This window comes from Lasiosphaeria miniovina, assembly GCF_030549165.1.
Source record: "Lasiosphaeria miniovina strain SMH2392-1A chromosome Unknown B0T26scaffold_5, whole genome shotgun sequence".
NCBI lineage: Eukaryota > Fungi > Ascomycota > Sordariomycetes > Sordariales > Lasiosphaeriaceae > Lasiosphaeria > Lasiosphaeria miniovina.
Genome location: NW_026848224.1, coordinates 5,486,273 through 5,507,387, shown reverse-complemented (window position 1 = coordinate 5,507,387; position 21,115 = coordinate 5,486,273). Strand labels below are relative to the sequence as shown.

The 21,115-nt window shown below is 53.1% G+C and overlaps 8 protein-coding genes across 8 annotated transcripts; 4 read left to right on the top strand and 4 right to left on the bottom strand.

Annotated features, from left to right (window-relative positions):
• Window positions 1-1,858: 1,858 nt before the first annotated feature.
• On the bottom strand, window positions 1,859-3,045 carry B0T26DRAFT_384379 (uncharacterized protein). Its single transcript, XM_060434718.1, has one exon. It carries the CDS (start codon window positions 2,833-2,835, stop codon window positions 1,981-1,983), a length of 855 nt encoding a protein of 284 aa, XP_060295389.1. The 5' UTR covers window positions 2,836-3,045; the 3' UTR covers window positions 1,859-1,980.
• A 792-nt stretch (window positions 3,046-3,837) lies between these two features.
• Window positions 3,838-5,127, top strand: B0T26DRAFT_384377 (uncharacterized protein). The gene has a single exon (XM_060434717.1). The coding sequence runs from the start codon at window positions 4,083-4,085 to the stop codon at window positions 4,806-4,808; it is 726 nt and encodes a 241-aa protein (XP_060295388.1). The 5' UTR covers window positions 3,838-4,082; the 3' UTR covers window positions 4,809-5,127.
• Window positions 5,128-6,754: 1,627 nt separating this feature from the next.
• On the top strand, window positions 6,755-7,342 carry B0T26DRAFT_597781 (uncharacterized protein; the record flags this gene model as incomplete). The annotated part of the gene is made up of 1 exon (XM_060435657.1): window positions 6,755-7,342. A coding segment is annotated over one exon (588 nt), but the record flags the coding sequence as incomplete, so codon positions are not given.
• Window positions 7,343-13,063: 5,721 nt separating this feature from the next.
• On the top strand, window positions 13,064-13,768 carry B0T26DRAFT_678322 (uncharacterized protein; the record flags this gene model as incomplete). Its single annotated transcript, XM_060440215.1, has 3 exons — window positions 13,064-13,089; window positions 13,191-13,359; window positions 13,514-13,768. The coding sequence occupies 3 exons, from the start codon at window positions 13,064-13,066 to the stop codon at window positions 13,766-13,768; spliced, it is 450 nt and encodes a 149-aa protein (XP_060295386.1).
• A 1,147-nt stretch (window positions 13,769-14,915) lies between these two features.
• On the bottom strand, window positions 14,916-15,128 carry B0T26DRAFT_625222 (uncharacterized protein; the record flags this gene model as incomplete). Its single annotated transcript, XM_060436161.1, has 1 exon — window positions 14,916-15,128. A coding segment is annotated over one exon (213 nt), but the record flags the coding sequence as incomplete, so codon positions are not given.
• Window positions 15,129-16,013: 885 nt separating this feature from the next.
• Window positions 16,014-16,539, top strand: B0T26DRAFT_678320 (uncharacterized protein; the record flags this gene model as incomplete). The annotated part of the gene is made up of 2 exons (XM_060440214.1): window positions 16,014-16,254; window positions 16,325-16,539. The coding sequence occupies 2 exons, from the start codon at window positions 16,014-16,016 to the stop codon at window positions 16,537-16,539; spliced, it is 456 nt and encodes a 151-aa protein (XP_060295384.1).
• A 427-nt stretch (window positions 16,540-16,966) lies between these two features.
• Window positions 16,967-18,257, bottom strand: B0T26DRAFT_719431 (uncharacterized protein). Its single transcript, XM_060442423.1, has 2 exons — window positions 17,674-18,257; window positions 16,967-17,610 (listed from the first exon to the last, which is right to left on the bottom strand). Exons 1-2 carry the CDS (start codon window positions 18,016-18,018, stop codon window positions 17,110-17,112), a joined length of 846 nt encoding a protein of 281 aa, XP_060295383.1. The 5' UTR covers window positions 18,019-18,257; the 3' UTR covers window positions 16,967-17,109.
• A 1,205-nt stretch (window positions 18,258-19,462) lies between these two features.
• B0T26DRAFT_384340 (uncharacterized protein) lies at window positions 19,463-20,371 on the bottom strand. Its single transcript, XM_060434716.1, has one exon. The coding sequence runs from the start codon at window positions 20,098-20,100 to the stop codon at window positions 19,621-19,623; it is 480 nt and encodes a 159-aa protein (XP_060295382.1). The 5' UTR covers window positions 20,101-20,371; the 3' UTR covers window positions 19,463-19,620.
• Between the last annotated feature and the right edge of the window lie 744 nt (window positions 20,372-21,115).

Genomic DNA, 21,115 nt, shown 5'->3' with positions numbered 1-21,115 from the left:
CCAAGGATAAACCTTCTTCTCCATGTCACCACACAAGGCGGCGAGCACAGTGAAAAAAAAACAGAGGGCGGCGACACACCTGGAGGTAGTGTAATACCAGGGCATCGCCTTGACAAAAAATCGGGCAGATAATTCTGGTGGGTATGTGTAATTATCCCCAGGGTATTGCACCCAAGATGCCACCAGAGACCGAGATGGCGACAAAAAATTATGCCTAAGAGTGGCCAGGCCGTACGGCCTGGTCCCCGCCTGCCCCCCCGCCAGTTGGGAGCGTTTTGGCAAGCCTGACTCAGAGGAACAGGAGCCCGGAAACTCAAGGACAGTATGAGGGAAAGAAAGAAAAGAAAAAGAGAAGAATGGTGGTCGGGGCGGTTTATTTTAATTAGTGGAGGCATGTCTTACCGTTGGCATGTTGCTTCGTGACATCGGCGTTTCGATCAATGCTCTCAACGCTAAAGCTACCTGAATAGCGAACTGTGGCCAGCAGAGACAGGCCACTCGTCAATTTCGCTGTTTGCATCGACAAACCCAGTGCCAAAGTCAAGGAGCACTTTTATCGATTCCTGCAGTATGAGTTAACACAATATTCTTTTCGACCATAGACTTTGATGTTTAGTGAACGCAAATAACACACCGGTACATTGATAGAATAGATATAGCCGACTATGATCCCGTCTAATTCAGAATCAACCAAGACCGGAATAGTCGGATCGCAGCCAGCTTCAAGGAGATACTTGCGACAAACTAGGATCGCTTCGAAAAGCGAAATTTTAGCCTCGTGGTCGTTGACAGTGCTTCTGAGCGCATTTGAATCAAAGTGACAAGCAAAAATTGTCCATTAGAGGCTGCTGTATCTTGGGGAAAGGGTTTTTGAGCTGGCGACATTTGGATATGCGCTCGAGGGTGAGACTGAGAGCTTCAACGTTGGCTGTCGCTTTCCTGACGTTTTCAGGCCCATCCTTGGAAGGTGGAAAGAATCTCGTGGACGATTTTGGCGGTTTTGAGGCCGAGCAGGACAAAGGGGAGAACGCTTGCGCCGGCGCCGATGGGATCCGCCATCGCTTCAATGGGAGCCGTCCGTGTCGCGGATATTGCTTCTGCAATACGAACAGCGCACGCCGGTGTTAGAGGCTGAGGGGTTCTGCCCAGGAAGCCAGGCCAGAGGACGACAAAGTGGACCGAGAATCTTGCGTGCAGCGCGGAACGTTGCGAATTCAAATCTCAGCAGCACCTGAAAAATGATACGCCCAGGCAGACTTCAGAAGCTCAGACGTTCTGGGCCGGGTGATTTCGTTGGGCTTCAGTGTCTGAACCCCACCATTATCCTCAGGGTTAGGGTTTACCCCGCGCCTAGCATCACACTTCGTAGCTGGCGGCCTTCGGCCTGTGGTTTTAGACCGAACAACCCATTCCATACCGTTCTTTTCATGTCCCTCTAAGCGCCGATGGAGCCGCTATGGCTACGCCCTGCTTAGCCGGGCTTAAGTACATTTTACCTTTGCTCACCGCCATTCTGATAGTAGAGCTGAATTTCAAGGTTCTTGTTGGGTTCACCAGGGTACCGGTACTGGACTCAACAGGGCGTGGCTGCACGCCGAAAACTGGTGGTTCAAGTGATGGATTGTAGATGTCTGTTCTTCTCTCTAGCTTTCTGGCAGTGCCAGAAAGCCCGTTCTTATACTACTATTGTGGTGGCGAAGTGGGTGGCGAAGTCTCTATCTAGAACCTTCGAGGCCCTTCTGCTTGACAAATTCCAACAGTTCTGCCTTGGCTCCGCAGTCTGCCTGAGCTGGAGGTGGGTGCCGAGACGATACAAAAGTGGCCGCGAGATGTGGACTTTACGGCCTTGACCTGATAATATCTACTAGACCTGAAGTCAACTTAGATAAGAATGGCAAAACGCAAAAACGACGCTAAATATCATAACTGCCGTTCTCGTCCTCGATTTCGGTCGAACAATCATGGCCTCCAATCGACTCACTACCCTCCAGCCGAGTTCTGTCCCGGCCCCAATACAAGTACCGCAGGCAGAGGAACAGTGGCCCCAGACGCCAACAACGAGCTGGAGGAGCCGAAACGAGTTCCTCGAGGCACTGGCGGCGGAGGACGCGGATGGTCTGTATCCCAGGCCGCCTGCCGCTGCACCTCGGCCTGCTGCATATCCGCCTTGTAGTTTGACGATTCCGGCAACGATCCAATCCGTAGCTGCATCTGGTTGCGCCGCGCCTCCTCGGCCTCCAAAAGCTCCTCCCACGTCGGGCCGTTCTGGAGCGGGATGCCATTGGGCGGTGGCGGCGTGGGCGGTGGGCCTCGCCAGCCCCAGGATAACCACGACCATTTTTTATTTTTGCTGGCCTTGTTGCTGCGGATTCGCATGAATAACAGGCAGTCGCTGAAGTTCATCTTGCTGCCGCACGACGATGGGGTGGCGTGATGTGAGGTGCGGTGTGCGAGAGGCTGTTTGGAAGAAAAGAGATGCTCGAAGCGCGAAAGAACGTGGTTGTCGAAGATGAAGTTGCTGCTGAGGATGATGTCACAGGGTAGGTTCTCGACGACGTACAGGTCACAGGTGAAGGTCGACTTCGTTCTCGAAGACGCTGCTCCGCCTCCCTTGTCCAGGAGCTCTGAAAGTGTGCGGTCGTATTTGGAGTACTGTTCCCAATCTAGTTCGCGAGGTGAAGTCATGGGCGGCGCGTCAAACTCTAGCTCAGCGCCGAGGACCATGCCGTCCGTGCGGATGTAGGAGCCGTTAGCAACCTCGAAATGGCGCCGGTATTTGTTTCCGTGGTGCATCTTGAAGCCGTGGCGGCGCGCAAAGTCGCCCGACACAAGCATCAGGTCGGACCCCGTGTCGGGAAACGCTGCCGCGTCGATGCCGTCGACGGTGCAGCGGATGAGATCTTTGGGGACTTGTCCAGCAGGAACAGACGGCCCCCTCTCTGTAGGCAGGGCCGCAGCCGGGTGACGATGCGGTGGCAGAAATAGGTCAGCGTCTTTGTCTGCTTGAGGAATTCCCTGCCGAGCACCATGTCGAAGACGCACTTCCGAAGCACGCGGAAATTTCGCGTGTATGTTTCTCGCTCGCCCTGGAACTTGAAGTCCCCGACGACAAATCCAAAACTCTCCGCGACGTTTCCTCCCAGGAGCTCAATCGACGGCTTATCTGCAGGCTTGATCTCCATGCCGTGCTTCCGCGCAAAGCCCTCGGATATGGCGTCGACCGAGGATCCATAGTCTGGGACCGCGTAGACGGGAATGTTGTTAACCGTGGCCGGAACCTCTCTGCGCTTCAGGCCATGGAGGCGAGAAAAGCAGCGCTGCTTGACTTCCGCAGATCTGTCTCTTTCAGTCTTTGATAATATACTGTTCGGCACAGGAAGTCCCGGAAAGACTTTTGGCCACAATATTCGCCTCTCTTTAGAACTCTTCGGCACCGCGTGCTGCACCCCTCATGGGCCCTTAGACGATGGACTTCCATCCAACCTGGCCCATTGCATGTGCGTGAGGTAGGCGAAAAGCTAGGATGGGTTCTGCTTTTCTCGGCCAACTTGACGATCTTCACATCGTGGGAATTCTCATCACCATGATAGTCGGGACCCCGGTACCGCTTTAATCCACCCCTTCTAATGACTGGCTGCGATGTGAACCATTCATCTATTTGTTATTTACCATGGATAGTGACTCGGCCACGATTTTCTTCTTCCGTTGTAAGAGTGTTGGAGATAAATCATCATCTTCCCCGGGCTGGTACTCCTTCGGCCGGAAGTCAGGATTGCTGTAGTGGGCTGCATGGAAGGTGCTGTTCCTGAATTTGAAAGTCTGGAATATCGAAGTCTGGAGTATCGAAGTCTGGAATATCGAAGTCTGGAATATCGGCCGCGTCAGCGCGTCTTGGCCGAAATCCTCTGAAAACTCGACCTTCTCGCTGTGCGGCAGTAGCCAGTGGGAGAGACCGTCAGCAGACGGCACAGGCGACCCCAGGCCGGGCACGACTCTGAACAGATAGCTAGATCCTTCATCCATGGGTTGGAGACAAACGGGTTGGAGACAAAGTTGAAGGGTGGGTCGATAGAAGGGGCGGCATGGTCATGGGAGGAACAAAGAGGGGAGGAAACTCTGAAAGGGGGGAGAAAAAGTTTTTCGATTGTGGCGGCTTGCTCGACCAGGCCGACGAGCAAGCTGCTCTGAGCCCAGACAACGAGACGCGCCGCTCCGTCCGTGCTTGGGAGGCTTTTGACGAAAACGCGGCGAGTCCGTCCCGGCCCGAACACACGCAAATGAAGCTCGTCGAGGAGCTGCAGGAGACGCTCCAGACATACCGTGAGATTCATGGCAATCTATCAAATTGGAGCTTGCACAGATGCTTAGCAAGTCTCCGAACAGAAGAAGCACTGCTCAGACAAAGCCAAATCGCTGCCCTCGAAGCACCAAAGAAACGAGCACGGGATGTCGCGCAGAGCCAGTTCTACGACGACATCAAAGACGAGTTTGGCCAAGTCACACGGCGCAGGCCCATCCTCGCCGGACTTGCTGAGTCTCGACTAGCGAACTACAGCAGCCGAGATCTGGTAGCTGTCCGGCGGCCAGCCGAAAAGGACCTCCTCTCGCGCTTCCTTCAAGACCATTGGATGTTCAAGGTAATTCTGCCTCCAACCGGCCCTATTCTGCCTCGAACCGGTCCTATTCTGCCTCCAACCGGTCCCAGAGCACGAGTACAACTGATACTCTACGGGTTTCTAACAGACATCACCAAGACAACAAAAGTCTCCGACGAAACCGAGTACATCAAAGAGCACCACGTCGCCTGAGTGGCCGCCGGCGCGAGCACCGTCGTTGCAGCGATCCTGATGCTCGGCGCCATCGTGCTGCTGCGGCTTCTGCGCGACCAGGACGTCCAGCTCGGCGTCATCGCCATGTTCACGGTCCTGTTTGCCGCCAGCGTCGGCGTCTTGACCAACGCGCGGCGCGCCGAGGTTTTTGCCTCGACGGCCGCGTATGCCGCTGTCGTAGTTGTGTTTGTGTCGTCGAGTCCGGGGAGTTGCAGTTGTTCGCCGGGAGACTGACTGTTCGGTCATCGGGACTTGGGTGGTCACGTAGCAGTCGAGAGATATTGTCCTTGAGTCCTGGATTGGGGGTTCTCACTGGTGTCGAGCTTGAAGTGATAGAGTGATGTCATTAATCAGGCCAGGCTAGAAGGGTAAGACTCGCCTTGAACAAAACTACTTGAACTATTATAAATCGATCTGGTGGATCTCGGTAGAGATGTGCGACGGCAGTCTCATGTGGCCGATGCCTTTTCCGAGGTTTCAACAACCTCGCCGATGAGGCGCTGGATCTCCTTCGCACCTTCCACCTGGCCATCTCTCGACACAATGTCCATCAGGGCTTCGTCGTCTATCTCCAGGATGTTTTCCGGGCTGAAGATCTCTCGAATGCCCTTCATGATATGTCGCTCCATGACTTGGACGACGATATTTCTGGGAAAGGTACGGGCATTGATCTTGGTGTTGAGTTTACGGTCGGAGTAATCCTAGGCACGCTTCCCTTGGCCGTCACGGCATTTGAGAAGTACGCTAAAGCCGCTAGAGCCTTCTCAACAGTCCGCGAAGCTCCAAGGGAACTCAGAAAACGCCTAAATGTCGTTGGAGCCCAGAGAACGCTCTTCCGCAGTGAAGTAATAAGCCTGACAGCCATCATCACCGGCGACCACAATGCCATTCAGACTTAGCTTTCGAGACAGACAGAATCGGGGTCGGGAATCTCCACGCCGTCGACAAGGCCACATGAACTTGGCTTGGCCCTCGATCATATTTATCGAAACCAGATTGACTCGTTGAATGAGCTGTTCCAAAGCTGCAAGGAAACTCTCGACATGGTCGTCACCGCTCTGAAGGCAATAGCTGGTGAGCTAGAAACAATGGTGGCGGCAATCGGAAACGACTCAGAGGTTGTATATAACTCTCATGTGGATAACTCTTATATGGACATCATTCACATATGACACGCTGCTGACTGATTCTCAGTCACTCTTATCAACAGGTCGGGAGTGGTTTCAAAGATTCCAGCTGGCCATCAAAAAGAGCGAACTTGACAAGGCCATTTCGGATCTCAGAAACCTCAGCACCGACTTCAGTCTCATCAGCAAGAGGATCATAAAAAGCATGAAGGAGATTCGGGACGGCTCCCGTCGGGTCACTGTTGTCCAGAATCCACCTGCCACCGCAAACGCAGGCAGGAGGAACAAGAACCGCATGCCGTGAGGCTCGACTTTGCCCTTGCCGCAAGTGACAGCGACTCGGACGAGCAGCGTGAAGATCGGCTTTGGCTAGGAATCAAATACTCGAGAGCCCGTTCACTAGAGCCAGAGATCGAGTTCTCTAATATAGCGACCACAAGCAGTGATGCTCTCACAAACATGACCATTAGGCTTGTGAAATACTCCTAGAAGTTGGAAACAACTACCCCTACTAACACGTCTAGCTTGCGAACTCGGATCGTCGGGCGGCTACGAAAGGTCAAATTCGAGGACACCCAAGTCTCACGTTTTGAAGGCACACTAGGAGGAAACAAAGGCCAAAGCACGGCTCAGAGCACAGCTCAGATCCCAGTCAGAGACTCGAGTCCAGGCGAAGATGAAGAGCTGCATGAGCTAGTCCGCATCCAAAGCATCTGCGAACTGTTCCACTCGCAAGATCGCACAGAGCTGCGGCGTAAAGACAAATGCCTCGGATACTTGGGATCGCAGCACCACCTCCAGCTGTTCTACATCCCAGTCTCCGATCAGCTTCTCCAGTCCACGCCGCAGTCCCTTGCTGATATCCTGTCGCAATTTGACGATAACCCGATCATCAAGACGCTCCCGCTCAAGTCCACTCTCCACGTTGCCTTGTCACTCGCACAGTCATTCCTGCAGTTTCACTCGACCCCGTGGCTTCCGCAAACATGGGGAAGTCGGGATGTCCTGTTCTTCGTGCCCAAGGACCATCGACAACAAGGGCTGCAGCTCGAAAGCCCCTATCTCAAGCTCGAGCTTCACAAGACCAATAAGGGCAAAGGCAAAGCCGTCGAGACGTCAGGGTGTTGCCAAGGCATTGTCAACATGGGCGAGGACGTAGGCCTCGTGTCGACAGCAGCAGCAACGCAGCAAGAAGTGCTCTTCCGGTTCGCCATCGTGTTACTCGAGATTGGCTTCTCACGGCCGTGGTTCGCCTTGCGCGACCTCGTCCGCAACGCGCTGCCCCCCAGCAGGCAGACCGACTACCACATGGCCGAGACGCTGTCGGGGTTGCTGATCCGCCAGATGGGGCCCAACTACGTGCGCATCATCCGGAAGTGCATCGGCGGTCGTTTCTTGGCAGCGAGCGGGTCGCAGGTTGACGTGCACAACTATCTCTCCGGCGAGGAGGATATGCAGACGGGGTTTCTAGCTGACGTCCTTCGTCCGCTGCAGGCGCTGAGAGATGGCATTAGCTGTCTAGGCTGAGAAAAAGGAGTATCGGGCTTTTCATGGGCTGGGGAGAGGGGGGCTTGTTGCGAGATTGTACCCGGTGAGCTCGGTTGTCTGCAGGTCATGACCATGATGTTAGGTTGTGGCGGGCAATCGTGTGTAGCAGATCGAAAGGGGCAGGCCAACTACGCCTGTGCAACTGAGTTTGTTTCGAAAACGGCTGCGTTACGGAGGGGTGTTCGGCTCTTTTGGCATTCAGCAGGTTTTGGTTGTGTAAGATTGGAAATTGGAAGCATGGCTCTGGGATGGCAGAGGCAGGAGTTTCAAATTAGGTCTAGACGCATAAGAAAGGGACCCACTGGGGCAGGTGTCACACTGGCAAACTATCAGATGCCGAGGGAGGTCGGTGCCGATCTCGACTTGCAATACACTCTGGCAAATAAAACCACCACCAAGTTCTAGCAAATAAAATCACCAAGTTCTAAGTTAACTAACCCAGATTTGGCCAGGCCCTACATTTGGCCCATGCGCAAGCCACCATGCACTTACACCAAGGGTGATTGACCGATTTTTCTTCATCACACCGCAACTTCCTCAAAACAAGACCAAATTCTTCCATTTCTTGGTTAATCGAGAGCTCAATCAATCCTCTATTTACCATGCCTGAATACGACGAATTGGAGATGCTGACCGCGATGAAGTTTGTGCGAGACGGCGGCAGTGTGCGTCAGGCGGCAGCAAAATATTGTGTGCCGAGGAGTACACTTCGGCACCGGCTGGCCGGCACAAAAGCCCGTTGCATTGCGTTTGAACACATGCAGACTCTAGATAAGCCTGTGGAAGAGCGTTTGACCAAGTGGATCGTCATGCAGGGTGCCCTCGGCCTGGTTCAAATACCTGGCCCTCCCGGTTATTCGGGGCATCAAGCCCGAGCACCGTTGGAATAAAGATGAGACAGGCATTCTTGAAGGCCAGGGTTCCAACGGCCAGGTCATAGGAAGCTCAGAAAACAAGGTGTTGATGAAGGAACAACCCGGATCTCGCAGCTGGACTACCTTCGTGGAATGTATCTCTGCAACTGGCCAGTCCCTACCTCCTGCGGTCATTATGAAAGGAAAGACCGTTCAACAACAACACTACCCAGAAAAGCTCAAATGCTTCGTTGGTTGGCACTTCACAAGCCAGGAAAAAGGCTGGATTGACGATGCAAGGGCATTGGAATGGCTTCAGAAGGTCTTCATTCCTAGGACCCGGCCAGCCAACGGAGAAAAACGACTACTTATTATTGACGGCCACGGCAGTCATACCACCGATGATTATATGTGGTCATGCTTCAAAAACAACATCTACCTTCTTTATTCACCTCCACACGCTTCTCATGTTCTTCAACCTCTCGATTTGACTGTCTTCTCAGTCCTGAAGAGGGCATACAGGAAGGAGCTCAATAGCAGGCCGACGTTATCGCACAGCACGATTCTAGGGCGCCGGCTTATGTTGATTTGTTATTTCAAAGCCCGGAAAACCGCATTTCAGCCCAGCAACTGCAAGGCAGGTTGGCATGCCGCCGGGTTGTGGCCTGTCAACAAGCAAAAGCCCCTGCGAAGCAAGTTGTTGCTAGAAAACAGGAACCAAGGCACCACAAATACAGCTTCACAGGCCCTGGAGGAAGCCAGGTCATTAGCTTACCTGCAGCAACAGGTATATGATAAATACGGCGTCTGGAAGACTCCTCAAAAGGTCACGGAGCTCACGGTCTCCCTAGCGAAATTGAACATACATTCGGCGGCTCGCCGCACTCGCCGTACGCTATTCAGGAAGATCGAAAAGGCATTCAACATCAAGGACTTCGAATTGGCTAAGCTACGACGTGAGAATGAAGCTCTCAAGGCCGAAATTGAGAACAAGAAAGGCAGCAAGAAGAAGAAGGTCCAATTGAGCCCGAATTCCAAGTTTGCTACGATTGAGGACATTCGCAAGGCACAGAGGGCAGCTGGGCGCGATATTGACAGTTCAGACGAACCAGAGGGCTCGGAAGATGAAGAAGAAGACGAAAGTTGCATTGTAATTAGTTGATTTGACCTTTTTCTATAGCTTCAAATGTCATGCGTTGCGTTGTGTAAGTGTGGGCGGCGCCCGGGCCAAAAGTGGGGCCTGGCCAAATCTGGGTAAGCTAACTTAGCAAATAAAACCACCAAGTTCTAGCAAATAAAATCACCAAGTTCTAGCAAATAAACTACCAACTCCTGAGCAAATGTTTGACATTGCAAGATACACGTCTTCCAGGAAACCCCGACATTCGCAATTTCCGACCACTATCCCTACCCCCCTCGTTGAGGTCGTTCTATCGAATTTAACAAAACTCCGAAATGATGGCTGCAAATACTCTCGCGCTTCTTAATCTCCTTACCTTGCAGCTAGTCAGCTGTATTCAACTCCCACAGAATTGCCCTCTGGCACAATCCGGAATCATTGGTGAGCGAAACCGCAACCGCGAATGTTTCTGTTGGAACAACGCGCTAGTCAGCCACAGATGTGGCGGTGGAGGCGCAAGTAGCCACATGTGGCTGTGGAGGCGCAGGGGCGCAGGGCCACCGAACCTAAATAAGTGGCTGTAGGCTACTTCCACCTTCCTTCTTAGAGACACAGACGACGAAATCCAACACTTGAACCACCAGTATACGGCGCGCAGCGCGCCCTGTTGATTCCAGTACCGGTACCTGGTGATTCCAACAGTTTCTCACGCTGACGGCCATCTTTGCAAGCCAAGCGAGCTTCCCATTCCTGCTCTAAAGTCGATATACGGGGCACGACCTCCGCGATTCCGGTAATCGCTTCAATCGCCACGACCACCGCAAGTGCCGTCGTGACGACTACAAGTGCCCCCGCCACCACCACAAGCGCCGCAGTAGCTCCGGTCGCTATGACCGCCATTCCGGAGCTCAATTGCCCTGCCGACCACAACCGCACCCTCTCGTCGAATAGCTTCAGCTTCGTGCTGAACTGTTTCAACAACCACACTGAGTTCAAGCAATTTGGCGGCTACACGATCTCAAGCGCCACCATGGACGAGTGCATTGCGGCCTGCAGAGTTGTTGCGGCCTGCGGAGTTGTTGCGGCGTGTCGCGCAGCTGAGTTGGACCCCGCTTTTCCCAGTTGCCTGCTGTACTCCGACACACCAGGCAATTTGACTTACAGCGGGACTATGGCCAGGTGGTCAGCGGAGAAAATCCGTCCCCAGACCCAGTGAGCATGGACGTTGGTGGCTGCTGGGGTGCCAAGGCCAGCTGAGAATTTGGGTTGCACATGTTTCGGGGGCAAGTTTGCGTGGACTGGATAAGCTGGGCATAGACAGAATTTGGATCAGAGTTATATATACCTTGACCAAGCAAACGATCTGGAGTGTCTTGAGGGGTTGTTGCATCTCCTCTTACTCTTGACACAGTAGCTGTTTGGACATGAGCGTGCCTCTTGCATTTCACGATTATTAGATTTTGGTAGTCGCAGCCAGAACGCTTTATCTCCACTCTTGTCTAATCAATAGACAGGCGAGCAAAGACTTCCTGTAACGCACTTGCAAAACTTCCATCCATTTTCCCAATCCTGTTTGGCCTTGCATGAGACGGGTCACACCGGAAGGTCGTCACAGCATTCAAACCCACAGAGAAAGCGTAACAGATCAATATGATCAATATGTAGTACCTAGAAAAGCCCATCTGGGTATAAAATATTTCAGATTCGCCAAGTCCGGTTGCTCATATGCTGTGCTCAAAGATGCTCACATTTACACGTCTCGCTACCATTCCAACTCTAAGATGCTCATCACTATCGTCCTCCTATTCTTCTCTCCCTTCACTATTGCGCTGGTGTCCATCTGCCCTATGGTGACTCTTAAGGGCCTTTGACCACATATGGTGAGCTCAATGAACCATACAAACAAAATACCTACAACTGACTCCAATTTCAGCGAAGCGAGATTCAGAGTCCTCCCCGACACTCACCATTATTAAGACCCCTACACCGGCTCAGTCAGCGGTACAAGTGCCCTGAAGACGACGGCAAATCTTTTTCAACGGCTTCAGGTTCCATATCCATAGCACTAATGAGAAAACTTTCGACTCTAGAGGCACGATCTACGGCTTATCAACCGTTACATTCGGCGAGTGCATCATGGCATGTTCCATGTTCGGAGGTTCCATGTTCGGAGATTGTCGGGGGGTGGTGTTTGTCGCCGGGCCCGGAACTGTTAATGTTACCAGAACTTGCCACTTCCGGCCGACGTCCTCGAATGCTTTTCCTGGCCAATCCAGTGGAACAACCTGAACGGCTGGTGGACTACAATACAACAAGTTCAGGACTAGGTGGAGATGCGATCAGCCAAGGTCGCATCACTGCTGCTTGTTGAAAGGGGTTTATTCAATTTTCCAAAGTCTCGCGAATAGTACCTGCGTTGTATTTTGCGAATGGATTTAGACTCTCAATCCCTTACTTTCCACAGCGCACATGCGGGGTTGGGTATTTATACGTTTATCGAGGTGAAAACTGCCTTAGCTATATAACTAGGTAGGTAGATATGATAGAATCGTGGAATTGTGGCCAAGATGAGTAAAGGTTTTTCGAGACATCGTCAAATTTCTAATCACATATTTTCTATCCGTCTTGAAATGGGTATTGGTGTAGGGACGTTTGCCAACCACATGGGATTTGGGGAAGGCGGAAAAACTTCCGAGAATCATGGATGGAGCTTGATGGAAACAGGCCCGGGCGAATGATTAAAAAGTGGAGCATCCCACTCGTCAGCACCACCATTTAACTTGGTAAAAGTAGGACCACCAAGCCGTTGGTCTACCAAAGCTTCCGTTACTAATTAGATAGCAACGGGGTTGTAAGTTGTACTTTAAAGACCCCGGTATTTCTTCAAGTCGACGTAGTGACCCAATAAGAAAATCGCCCCAAACGAAATCTCTGCCCCTGTCATCTAATTTCCCACCCTGCAACTTCAAAACACCACAACTTCATCAAATCGAGCCCAAATTGCTTCAAAATAGGCCATGTCTGACCGCCGCAAACAGCTCATTGAAGCTGCAATATTTGCTGTTAAGCAGGGCGCTTCGCAGAAGGACGCCGCCAAATTACATGGCATCCCTGCCTCCACCCTCTACAAACGCATCCATGGCGTAGAAAATCGAGCAAAAAGTAAATAGATGGAAAGAAATCTCTCGATGCGCAGAAAAGCTTGCTAGCCGACTAGTGCCTCAATAAGGAAGCTGCAGGGCGTACGCCTAGCCGCCGTCAGGTCCAGAGATTCGCTCAAGCTATACTCAATATACCTGCGCCCGTCTTGCTAACCGTGTAATTCGCACCCGCGGCAGCAGTCATTATAGGCTACGACGGGAGCAACGTGGTCCGTGATATGCAAGACAACACCCTCCTCGACCAAATCCTCGACCGAGAGCATGGTCCACCGCTCATGGACATTCCAGGAACTCCTGCTGGCCCGCCGTCCTGTCATCCTCTGTAGCCATCAGTCCATCTAAGAGGAGGAGTGGGTCAGCGCGGTCTGCGTGACGCTTAGTGAAAAGCACCACCCAGAATCAAGAGCTAGAGGGCCGGAGAATTATGACACTGAAACGTTCCCGGCGTCTGTGCGTGTTGTGACGCATTGGCGGTCCATGATAGAGCTGTGTTTCAGCTTGCCACGCCCTGACCATGAAAAAGGTGCAGCTGTAGCTGGATTTAGGGCTAGAGTTGGGCCCTCGTCGGCAAAGAAGCAACAGCCGCCGCAGCAACACGAACACGCGCCGTCTTCGTTTGAGAGCCGGATTCAAGCCTACTGGAAGGATCACGGTCTCGCTTTCGACGGCCGGAATCCTAGTCACCGTGCTCCTCTGGGCCCCGTGGTGGTACCCATGCTAGTGAGCCGTGCTGTCCTTCGGGGATCTTATTGGCGACCGCAAGTGGCCTTGGTTTCTGTTCGCCGTCACCTGGTACTGCGCCACGTCTCTTCCGTGGGAATTGTGGATGGGTTTCGTCCGGTTCGTGCTCGTGGGCAGGGGCTCGGCAAGGTAGCAATTTTACATTTCTCAATTCATCACAGATGCCGCCCCCGTGTCGGTGCGCGCCCTCGACGGCATCCGCGCTGCTCTCCGCGAGCGCAACAGCACCGACCCCCTCGACCACGCATTCGCGCTCTGGGGTGATCTCCAGACATGCGACGCCACGACGTCTCATCCCGATTACTCGCTCAACACCGAGGATACATTCCGCCTCCTCTGGGACACTCTGATCGCGTGGGATCCCCGCAAGTCTACATCATGCTTCTAGGTGCCGCCGGCGGCAGCAGCAGCAACGCCGACAACGCCGCCTCTTGGGTGCCCGACTGGAGCGCTCAGCGGCCCGGTGCCTGGCTGAGGTCCATGTACCAGCTGCGGGCGACTGAGCATGCTGCACCTACCACCTCGGGTCCGGTTTTCGCCGTCACAGATTCGGGGCGCCTAAAGGTGCAGGGCCAAGACATTGATGTGGATGTAAAATGGCCATGTCTATGTACTGTGAATCAAGGATATTTCTCAAGCTAATTATGAAGAAAATGAGTTTGAGCCCTTTGTTGCAACTAGACAGCTAGTCACGAGAAGAGCACAATCAACGCCGCTAGTCGGCTACACTGTCTTTCCTGGGGTTTCGCCCGCTTGATTAGCGATTAAGGGGAAGAAATGCAGCTTCAAGTAAAATGTTCACCGCACCGCTAACTCGATTTGTGGATAGTCGGAAGCTCCCTTAGTGGAAGAATCTCGGCGGTTAACGTCATCCGCCAGAACCTGTTCTGCGAGGTACTCTTATCGGTTACGAGCTCGGAGAGAAATGAGACAATACAGCCATTGCCATCACGGCGGAGTTCCTCGTTGCTAAATGCAACTACCGACGTCCGTGGGATCTTGTAGTAACGCAGCTTGCCTAAGGCGTTCTGGCCATGCAGGGATCGTGGCCCATCTCTGCCTGCAACTCCCTAATGGCCGCCTATGCATCCTGTAGTCGACGACGGAGCATTGTAGGTCATTTAAGCTGAGTTTTGCCCAACCTAGGACGAAGAGCATGGCTTCAAATTTGACCGTGTATTCTTTCGGCTGTGCCCGGACCCCATTGTCCCTGTCCTCTCTAGACCAGACGCCGTATTGACGATCAATCGCAGCATCCTCACGTCTTGGTCAGACTGGAACTGTGACAAGAAGAATACGCTGTCCTCGATGTCGAAGCTTGCCTTGGGCCTCTCGTCAGTTATCCGCCCCCTTCCTGCAGCCTGGCCTGGACAACTTGGGAACGCGTCTGCGCAATCTTGAGCCCGTCTTGAGGACATTCGTCGTCAAAAGGAGCACCGCCGGGCAGCTGCGTCAGGAAAGACACCTCGATGGCCCTGCCGGGCATATTCAAAATGCGGGGATACCACACGAGACTCCAGGGGTCCTCCAGTCGGGGGTGGCACCAGCGACCAGCCAAAAATGCCCATGTCAGCGACCAACGCGATGATCTCATGCTGTAGCCGCTGAAACGTCTTCTCTTCCTCGCCGTAGATCAGGGGCATGTGGACGTCGAAGATGCCGAACAGAAAGTACGCCATGTCTTCAATGCGCGTTGTCTCGCGGTTGGCGGCCCAAGACATACGCTGGGCGACGGACATGGACGAGAGTGGCTCGGTGTGTGAGAGGATGGCGTACTTGGGCACATTTCTGCCAATAAACTCCAAAAAGGCCAGTGGTCGTGTTGATCAACCTCATGGCGGACTCGAGCGGGAATTAAACAATCGCTAGTGCTTGGGGAGATAGGTAACGAAACCAGTGGCGTGTAGTTCATATCACGCGGCGATGTAACTCTGAAGGGTCAAAGAGAGGAGCTAAGAACGGTGCGGGAGATTCCCAGCTCACCCCGCCTCTTTCCTCGCAACCGCCGCAAGCCTGCATAGTGTGTTGCTGCCTGAGGCTTCACACATATCGTCCCAGTCCAAGGTGGCACACTCTGGAAGAGAGCCTTGTCTAAACCCGGGCTGGAAAAACACTGCGATGGTAGAGGAATTCCTGATAACTTGATATGTTGTGCAAAAGCTGAGACCATATAAGATGATCACCCTCCGCAGTGCCTGACTGGGATGTAAAATATTACGGTACCAGTTCCTTTCCTAGATGATGACCTTTTATCCCGGATCCATCCGTTCAAGCTCGTTAGTAGTAGGCCTGCTAGCGGGTTGAGTCTAACCCATTTTAAGACGTGGATCTCTAGGCCTTGTATTCGTACAGTTACTGTTTGGTACTGTGAGAATTTCTCAACTATTTAGTTTTTTCGTCTGAAGTGCATTCTAGCCACAAAATAAAGGGAAATTTGAGAAATCAACCTGTGCCGCTCACTCATCGCATCGTCACCGCACCAGTCCTTCATTAATCCAGTCCGGTATTCCTCAGATACGCAGTCAACATCTCGTAAGTTTCGCATTCCTCTGATAATTAAGGTCGGTATTTTCTAGTCTAATCTGAATAATGCAAGGTCGGAATCAGATAAAAGCTTTCCACAACCGCGCAAGATGAACTACGGGTTCATCTCGAATGGCTCCCCCGGCGGCCAGGACTGGGAGTCCAAGAATAAGCAGGTGACCTGGCCCTATAGCCAGGGCCTGGTGCCCAGCTCGGCGGAGAAAACCGCCAAGGTCGCGTGTCAGTTCCGCGCGGCCGATGACGAGGACGACGAGGACGACAAGCCTTGGCTTGTCATGATTGTTGGGTACGAGGGGGGTATCGACCCTGCTCCCAGTTTCGGCGACAACAGTGAGAATATACAAAGAATCCAATAAGACGAAACATACGACTTTGCTAACACTTTTCTCCATTGCCCTAGATTTCAAGGTGATCAGCTTCGTCACCGTGAGCTTTGAGGGTGTAAAGCCGAGCGAGTGCATGGAGCACCACGAGCGTCTTTCTGCGTTTTGGGAGTCCGAGTTCGACTTCACCTCGGCCGCAAGGCGGCGACGAACGAGATCGCGTTCTCGGCGTCGTTCCAGGGCAGAGACTTGCCCTGCGAGTTTTATCTTCTCCCTCGCTACAGATAGGTAGCTGTGGCTTCTTGTGAGCAAGGTGCCAAACTTCTATGATGATATGCAATAATATCGACAACATTGCTGCCAGATAAGGCAGCTACAAGTCATCCACGGCCACTGTAACACGCATTTCCATTGTCTTGTGTGAGTATTACGAAATTCAGTGTCTTGTGTGAGTTCTACGAAATTGTTATTAGGCGTTCAGGGCGTCCATCAACGCATAAAAGCTTTAACCAACCGCCTTGAACGCCTTACACACCCTAGTTACCCATCCAATTGATTATGAAAATATAATCTTCATGTCAACTGTTGGAATGTGGGCCTCGAAGAAGCCAGGCGGAGGATTTGCAGCCTACTTCGCGACTTACTTCGCGGCCTACTTCGCCACCTATTTTGCCACCACAATAGCAGTATAACAAGGGGGCTTTCTGGCACTGCCAGAAAGGGAGAAGAAGAAAATATACAGAACAATCCATCACTTGAACCACCAGTTTTCGGCGTACAGTTACGCCCTGTTGCTTCCAGTACCGGTACCCTGGTGAATCCAACATCAACCAAGTCACATAGCAAGGCACCAGTGAGACTCTCACTCGGCGTCGTCATCAGTTGGAACGGGCCCGTCCCCCCCGCATCCGCCCCCGCCGCATGCCTCATCGAGCAGGAGGCTGCGATCGACGCACACATGCTTTGAACGAGGTTGTCCTTCGTCGTCGAGCTCGCACTGATGCTTGGTGCGCAAGTCGTCGACAACGGCGCGGTGGGCCTCGTGCAGGGCGCGCGCGGCGTCGGCGTGGTGTTCCTTCATGCGCGTCAGGTGCGGCGGCGGCCAGGGCACCTGGGGAGGCACTTCATCAAGGTGACCGACGGTGCCTCCGTAGAAGCACGTCGCCACGGTGTTGAAGCGCCGCACCACGGCCGCAAACCGCTCCCATTGCCGCCGCCGCCGCGCCAGCAGCCACGGCCGCTCGATCGCCCGCTCTAGCCCTCGATGCTCCTCGCGCATCTCCCCTAGCCGCGCTGCATACGCCTCGCACGCCGCGTCCAACTCGTTGTGGAACCGCGTCCTGTCTTCCTGCGCCTTCTTCATCTGCCATCGGGCGGTCAGTCCACCGCCCAGCTACTTGTGGGATTTTCCAATGTGACAACTCACGGGTGTAAATATGCGCTCAAATTCGCCCTCCAGCTCCGTCGCGGCTTCGGCGAGGTCTTCGGGTGGAGGCCTTTGCCGTCTTGGGCGCCGCGTGTCTTTCTGCGACGACCCAGCGGCGCTGTCGCCGCGAGAAGCTTTGGAGATATCGTGCAGCTCGTGACTCCCGTCGTGCAGCGGATCTTGTTCCCAGATTTCCGAGTGGTTCGGTGTTGTCCGTCCCGAGTCCGCAGACTGCACATTGTCCCACGCGGTGCCGCGCGCTGTCTCATCTGTCTCGAGGGCGCTATCGTCGTGTTCGAGCAGGTGGTGGCCGGCCTCTTTGTCCTCGTCGCCGAAGCCAAACATTGCGGGGGTGGCGCTTCGATTGAGGGGTGGATTACCAGGTTAAATCCGACCGATATTGAGCGTGTTGGTTGCGGGTTGAAGCGCCGAGACCGAGTTCTCTTGCAAAAGGAAGACCTTTCCCTCTCGTTGTTTCGACCTTTGAATTTCTGGCGCTGCGATTTCCGGGTATAAACGTTGAAATGGGGTACCGAATGGAATTTGGGGGTGACGCGGCGGTTGGCGTATTGGCCCAGTTCCGGCCCAGGCAGCATTATAGGCTTTCCCTTGAACGGCCGTGGCGCAGCGAGCTGGATGGGAGCATAAGAAGCGATTGGCCACGCACAGCCGCAACTGGCTTCCTCAGAGCATGGCAGCCAATGGGCGTTGCAGATACGAAATACGTGCCCAATCAGAGTGCTCCAAGAGGCTCGAAGGATTTTACCTTTCCAGTCAAAGAAGGCTCCCTCAGGCCGGGCCAACTTTCAGCCGTGACGGATGTTATTGCCGTGTTATTCCACAGACTGCAGGCCGTCCTGCAAGCCATTCGGTGGCCTGTCAGATTAAGCATTGTTTTCACACTCTAGTAAAAGGGACAGGGGATGATTAACCTAACCCACCTCAACCGTCCAACCAAACTGGCCCTAAAGGTTAGAAACAAGTGAAGCCTAAAAGGAGAACGCCATTTCTTTCACAACGTGCCGCGGATTAAATCCGAATGAAGCGACGAGAATAACAGGAAACAAAACTGCCTTTTCTATCGACCACAGACTCAAAATAAACCTCCCGCGGTGGCTCGAAAACCTCCACCCAAGCCATGCTCGCCATCGCCATCAATGCAAACGTGGAAAAGGTGATGTCAATGGATCCACACACAAAGCCACTGACGACAACATGGACAGCAGACATTTCGACGACCCGAGCCCCACACCTGTACATAAGCAGACATACTTGAAATACTCGTATGCTGCTTTACTTCACGCCCAGCTAAATTGAGAACAAAGCAGATGGCAAAGCAGATGGGCGTGCCGGGCAGGCGGACGGTTGTGGCTCTGCAGCTCTGAAGGTTGGCCAATTGATGGCAATGGCGGAAGTCCCAAACGAACAAGCCGACCAGATTTAATTACCGTTGCTTCAAAGCTGCAAGCCCCATGCCTTCGATTCGGACTTCAGGTCAGCAGTGGGCAGATCTGAAACGGCTAACGAGGTCGATGATACGAGCGAGGTACGACGTTTCGTCATACAAAGCGAGATATTGCAAGCGCCGTTGATTGCTTGCCTTGACAGCTTCAACTTGAGCCAGCCGGACATGGTCTAAGGAACTGACAATACAATCTGCAGACGTCACTGTCAGTCCTGAACCGCTGTCCACATGGTGCTCTCACCCTCTCGGCCTTAATTCTCGAACAACCATGGCGAATCTTTCGACATTCTGGTACGACTTCGGCACGGCCCCTGGTGGCTGGCTTGTCAAACCACCTCGCGAAAGCCTAGGGCCGAGTCAACACCAGCCAGGGGCCACAAGCCGCACGCTCGTCGGGTATATAAAAATACACCTTTCTTCTTCTCCTGTAACATCCTAGACTATCAACGCCTAGCAGAGATCTACTACACCATAGCCCAGTCTCACGAGCCTCGAGAGCAAACCAAAACCACGAGGTCCCGCCTGCAGCCTTGCACACACAAACACACAGACAGACAGACAGACACACCCACACACAGACAGACACGCACACACACAGACAGACAGATACACAGACAGATAGACACACACACACACACACACACACACACACACACACACACACACAGCGATCCAAAGCAGCTCACGCCAAAATGTGCACCAACTATTATTACGAGTGGGAATGCGGACAGTACCGGTACCAAGGCACCGGGAGGTGCGACAAGGCGAAGAAACGCAGAAACCGGGAAGCGTGCGAGGGCGATGATCTGAAGTCGCACTACTTGAAGGTCACGGGGAAGTGCCAAAAGCCACTCACTTGCTATATCTGCCGCCCGGAGACGAAACCCTAAAGCGCCAGGGAGGTTTCTCCAAGAGCAAGGGAGCGGCGTTGAAAGTGATGTGTGTCTTCTTCTGAGGGTCATGAAGGTTCAAGGAGAGGGCGCTCCCGCTTGGACGATATCTCAGAGCTCTGTTCTTGGAGATAAGTCGGAGCGAGGTCGACAACTGAAGTGGTTTTGTTGGAGATATGGAAGAGTTAGCACAACAGACAGTGTGGTTTTGAGCTCGGGAGGATTAAGGCGTGGAGGCATTCGTTTGGGGGAAGAGGTGGTATCCGCCCGAGGTACGTGGCTGGATGCTGGTGTTTTTATTTGCAATCGCAGAGATATCTAGCCACAAATCGATGTGTTCGTCTCTCGTTACGCTGCCTTGGCACGATGGTTTCTCTGTGGGGAGCTAACTGTGCGATTACGTCTTGCGCCAATATTCACTGGGGTACTCAAAGATCGATATCACACTCACATAATTAGGCCCATGCGCTTGCTGACAATTATTTATGGGCAGCGAAGTTGCTTCAAGGCGTGGAGCGTTGTCAAATCATGCCTTGACGACCTGCTTCTCCCCTTTGCCTTTGTACCGAGCTAAGCTCTGGCGGCGAGGGCACCAACTGCTCAAGCAACATGCTCGCAACCGACATACTCGGCGGTGCCGTCATTGTCAACGCAGACCTGTCGGCCCGCATCCTCGGCTGCCCGGTACTGGCCAAAATTCACCACGAACTCACGCGGCTCCCAGTGGTACACCACTTGGCGGCACATTTTGGCGACGGGGCGAGCGTCAGGGTACCAATCTCTTGCTAAATGATGAGACTGTATTTAGTCAAGTTCTTGGACTGTCACCGGGGTGAAATAGGGTTGTTTCTTGCGTACTTGCAACGGGGTAGGTACCTACTTTTGCGGAGTTGGTGAGGATATTTTTGGTTTCTGCTTCGTTGCTTATACAATTCTTATCATTTTGTGGAAAGTCTAGCTATCCAATGCTTGTAAAGGTAGTAAGCACGCATGTTTGGTATTCTCGCAACGGAGTCATGTGTCTTCAATTGCCTTGAAATATGCCGTTACAGAATGTAGGAAGGCCTGTCACGAATGCAATACGGTC

Excerpts from the sequence above, each read along its gene's own strand:
- B0T26DRAFT_384379 (XM_060434718.1), bottom strand. The coding sequence starts at position 2,835 with ATGCTTGTGTCGGGCGACTTTGCGCGCCGCCACGGCTTCAAGATGCAC.
- B0T26DRAFT_384377 (XM_060434717.1), top strand. The coding sequence starts at position 4,083 with ATGGTCATGGGAGGAACAAAGAGGGGAGGAAACTCTGAAAGGGGGGAG.
- B0T26DRAFT_719431 (XM_060442423.1), bottom strand. The coding sequence starts at position 18,018 with ATGTTTGGCTTCGGCGACGAGGACAAAGAGGCCGGCCACCACCTGCTC. Across the intron at positions 17,611-17,673 it reads TTGAGCGCATATTTACACCC|ATGAAGAAGGCGCAGGAAGA; the intron begins GTGAGTTGTCAC and ends GCCCGATGGCAG.
- B0T26DRAFT_384340 (XM_060434716.1), bottom strand. The coding sequence starts at position 20,100 with ATGACCCTCAGAAGAAGACACACATCACTTTCAACGCCGCTCCCTTGC.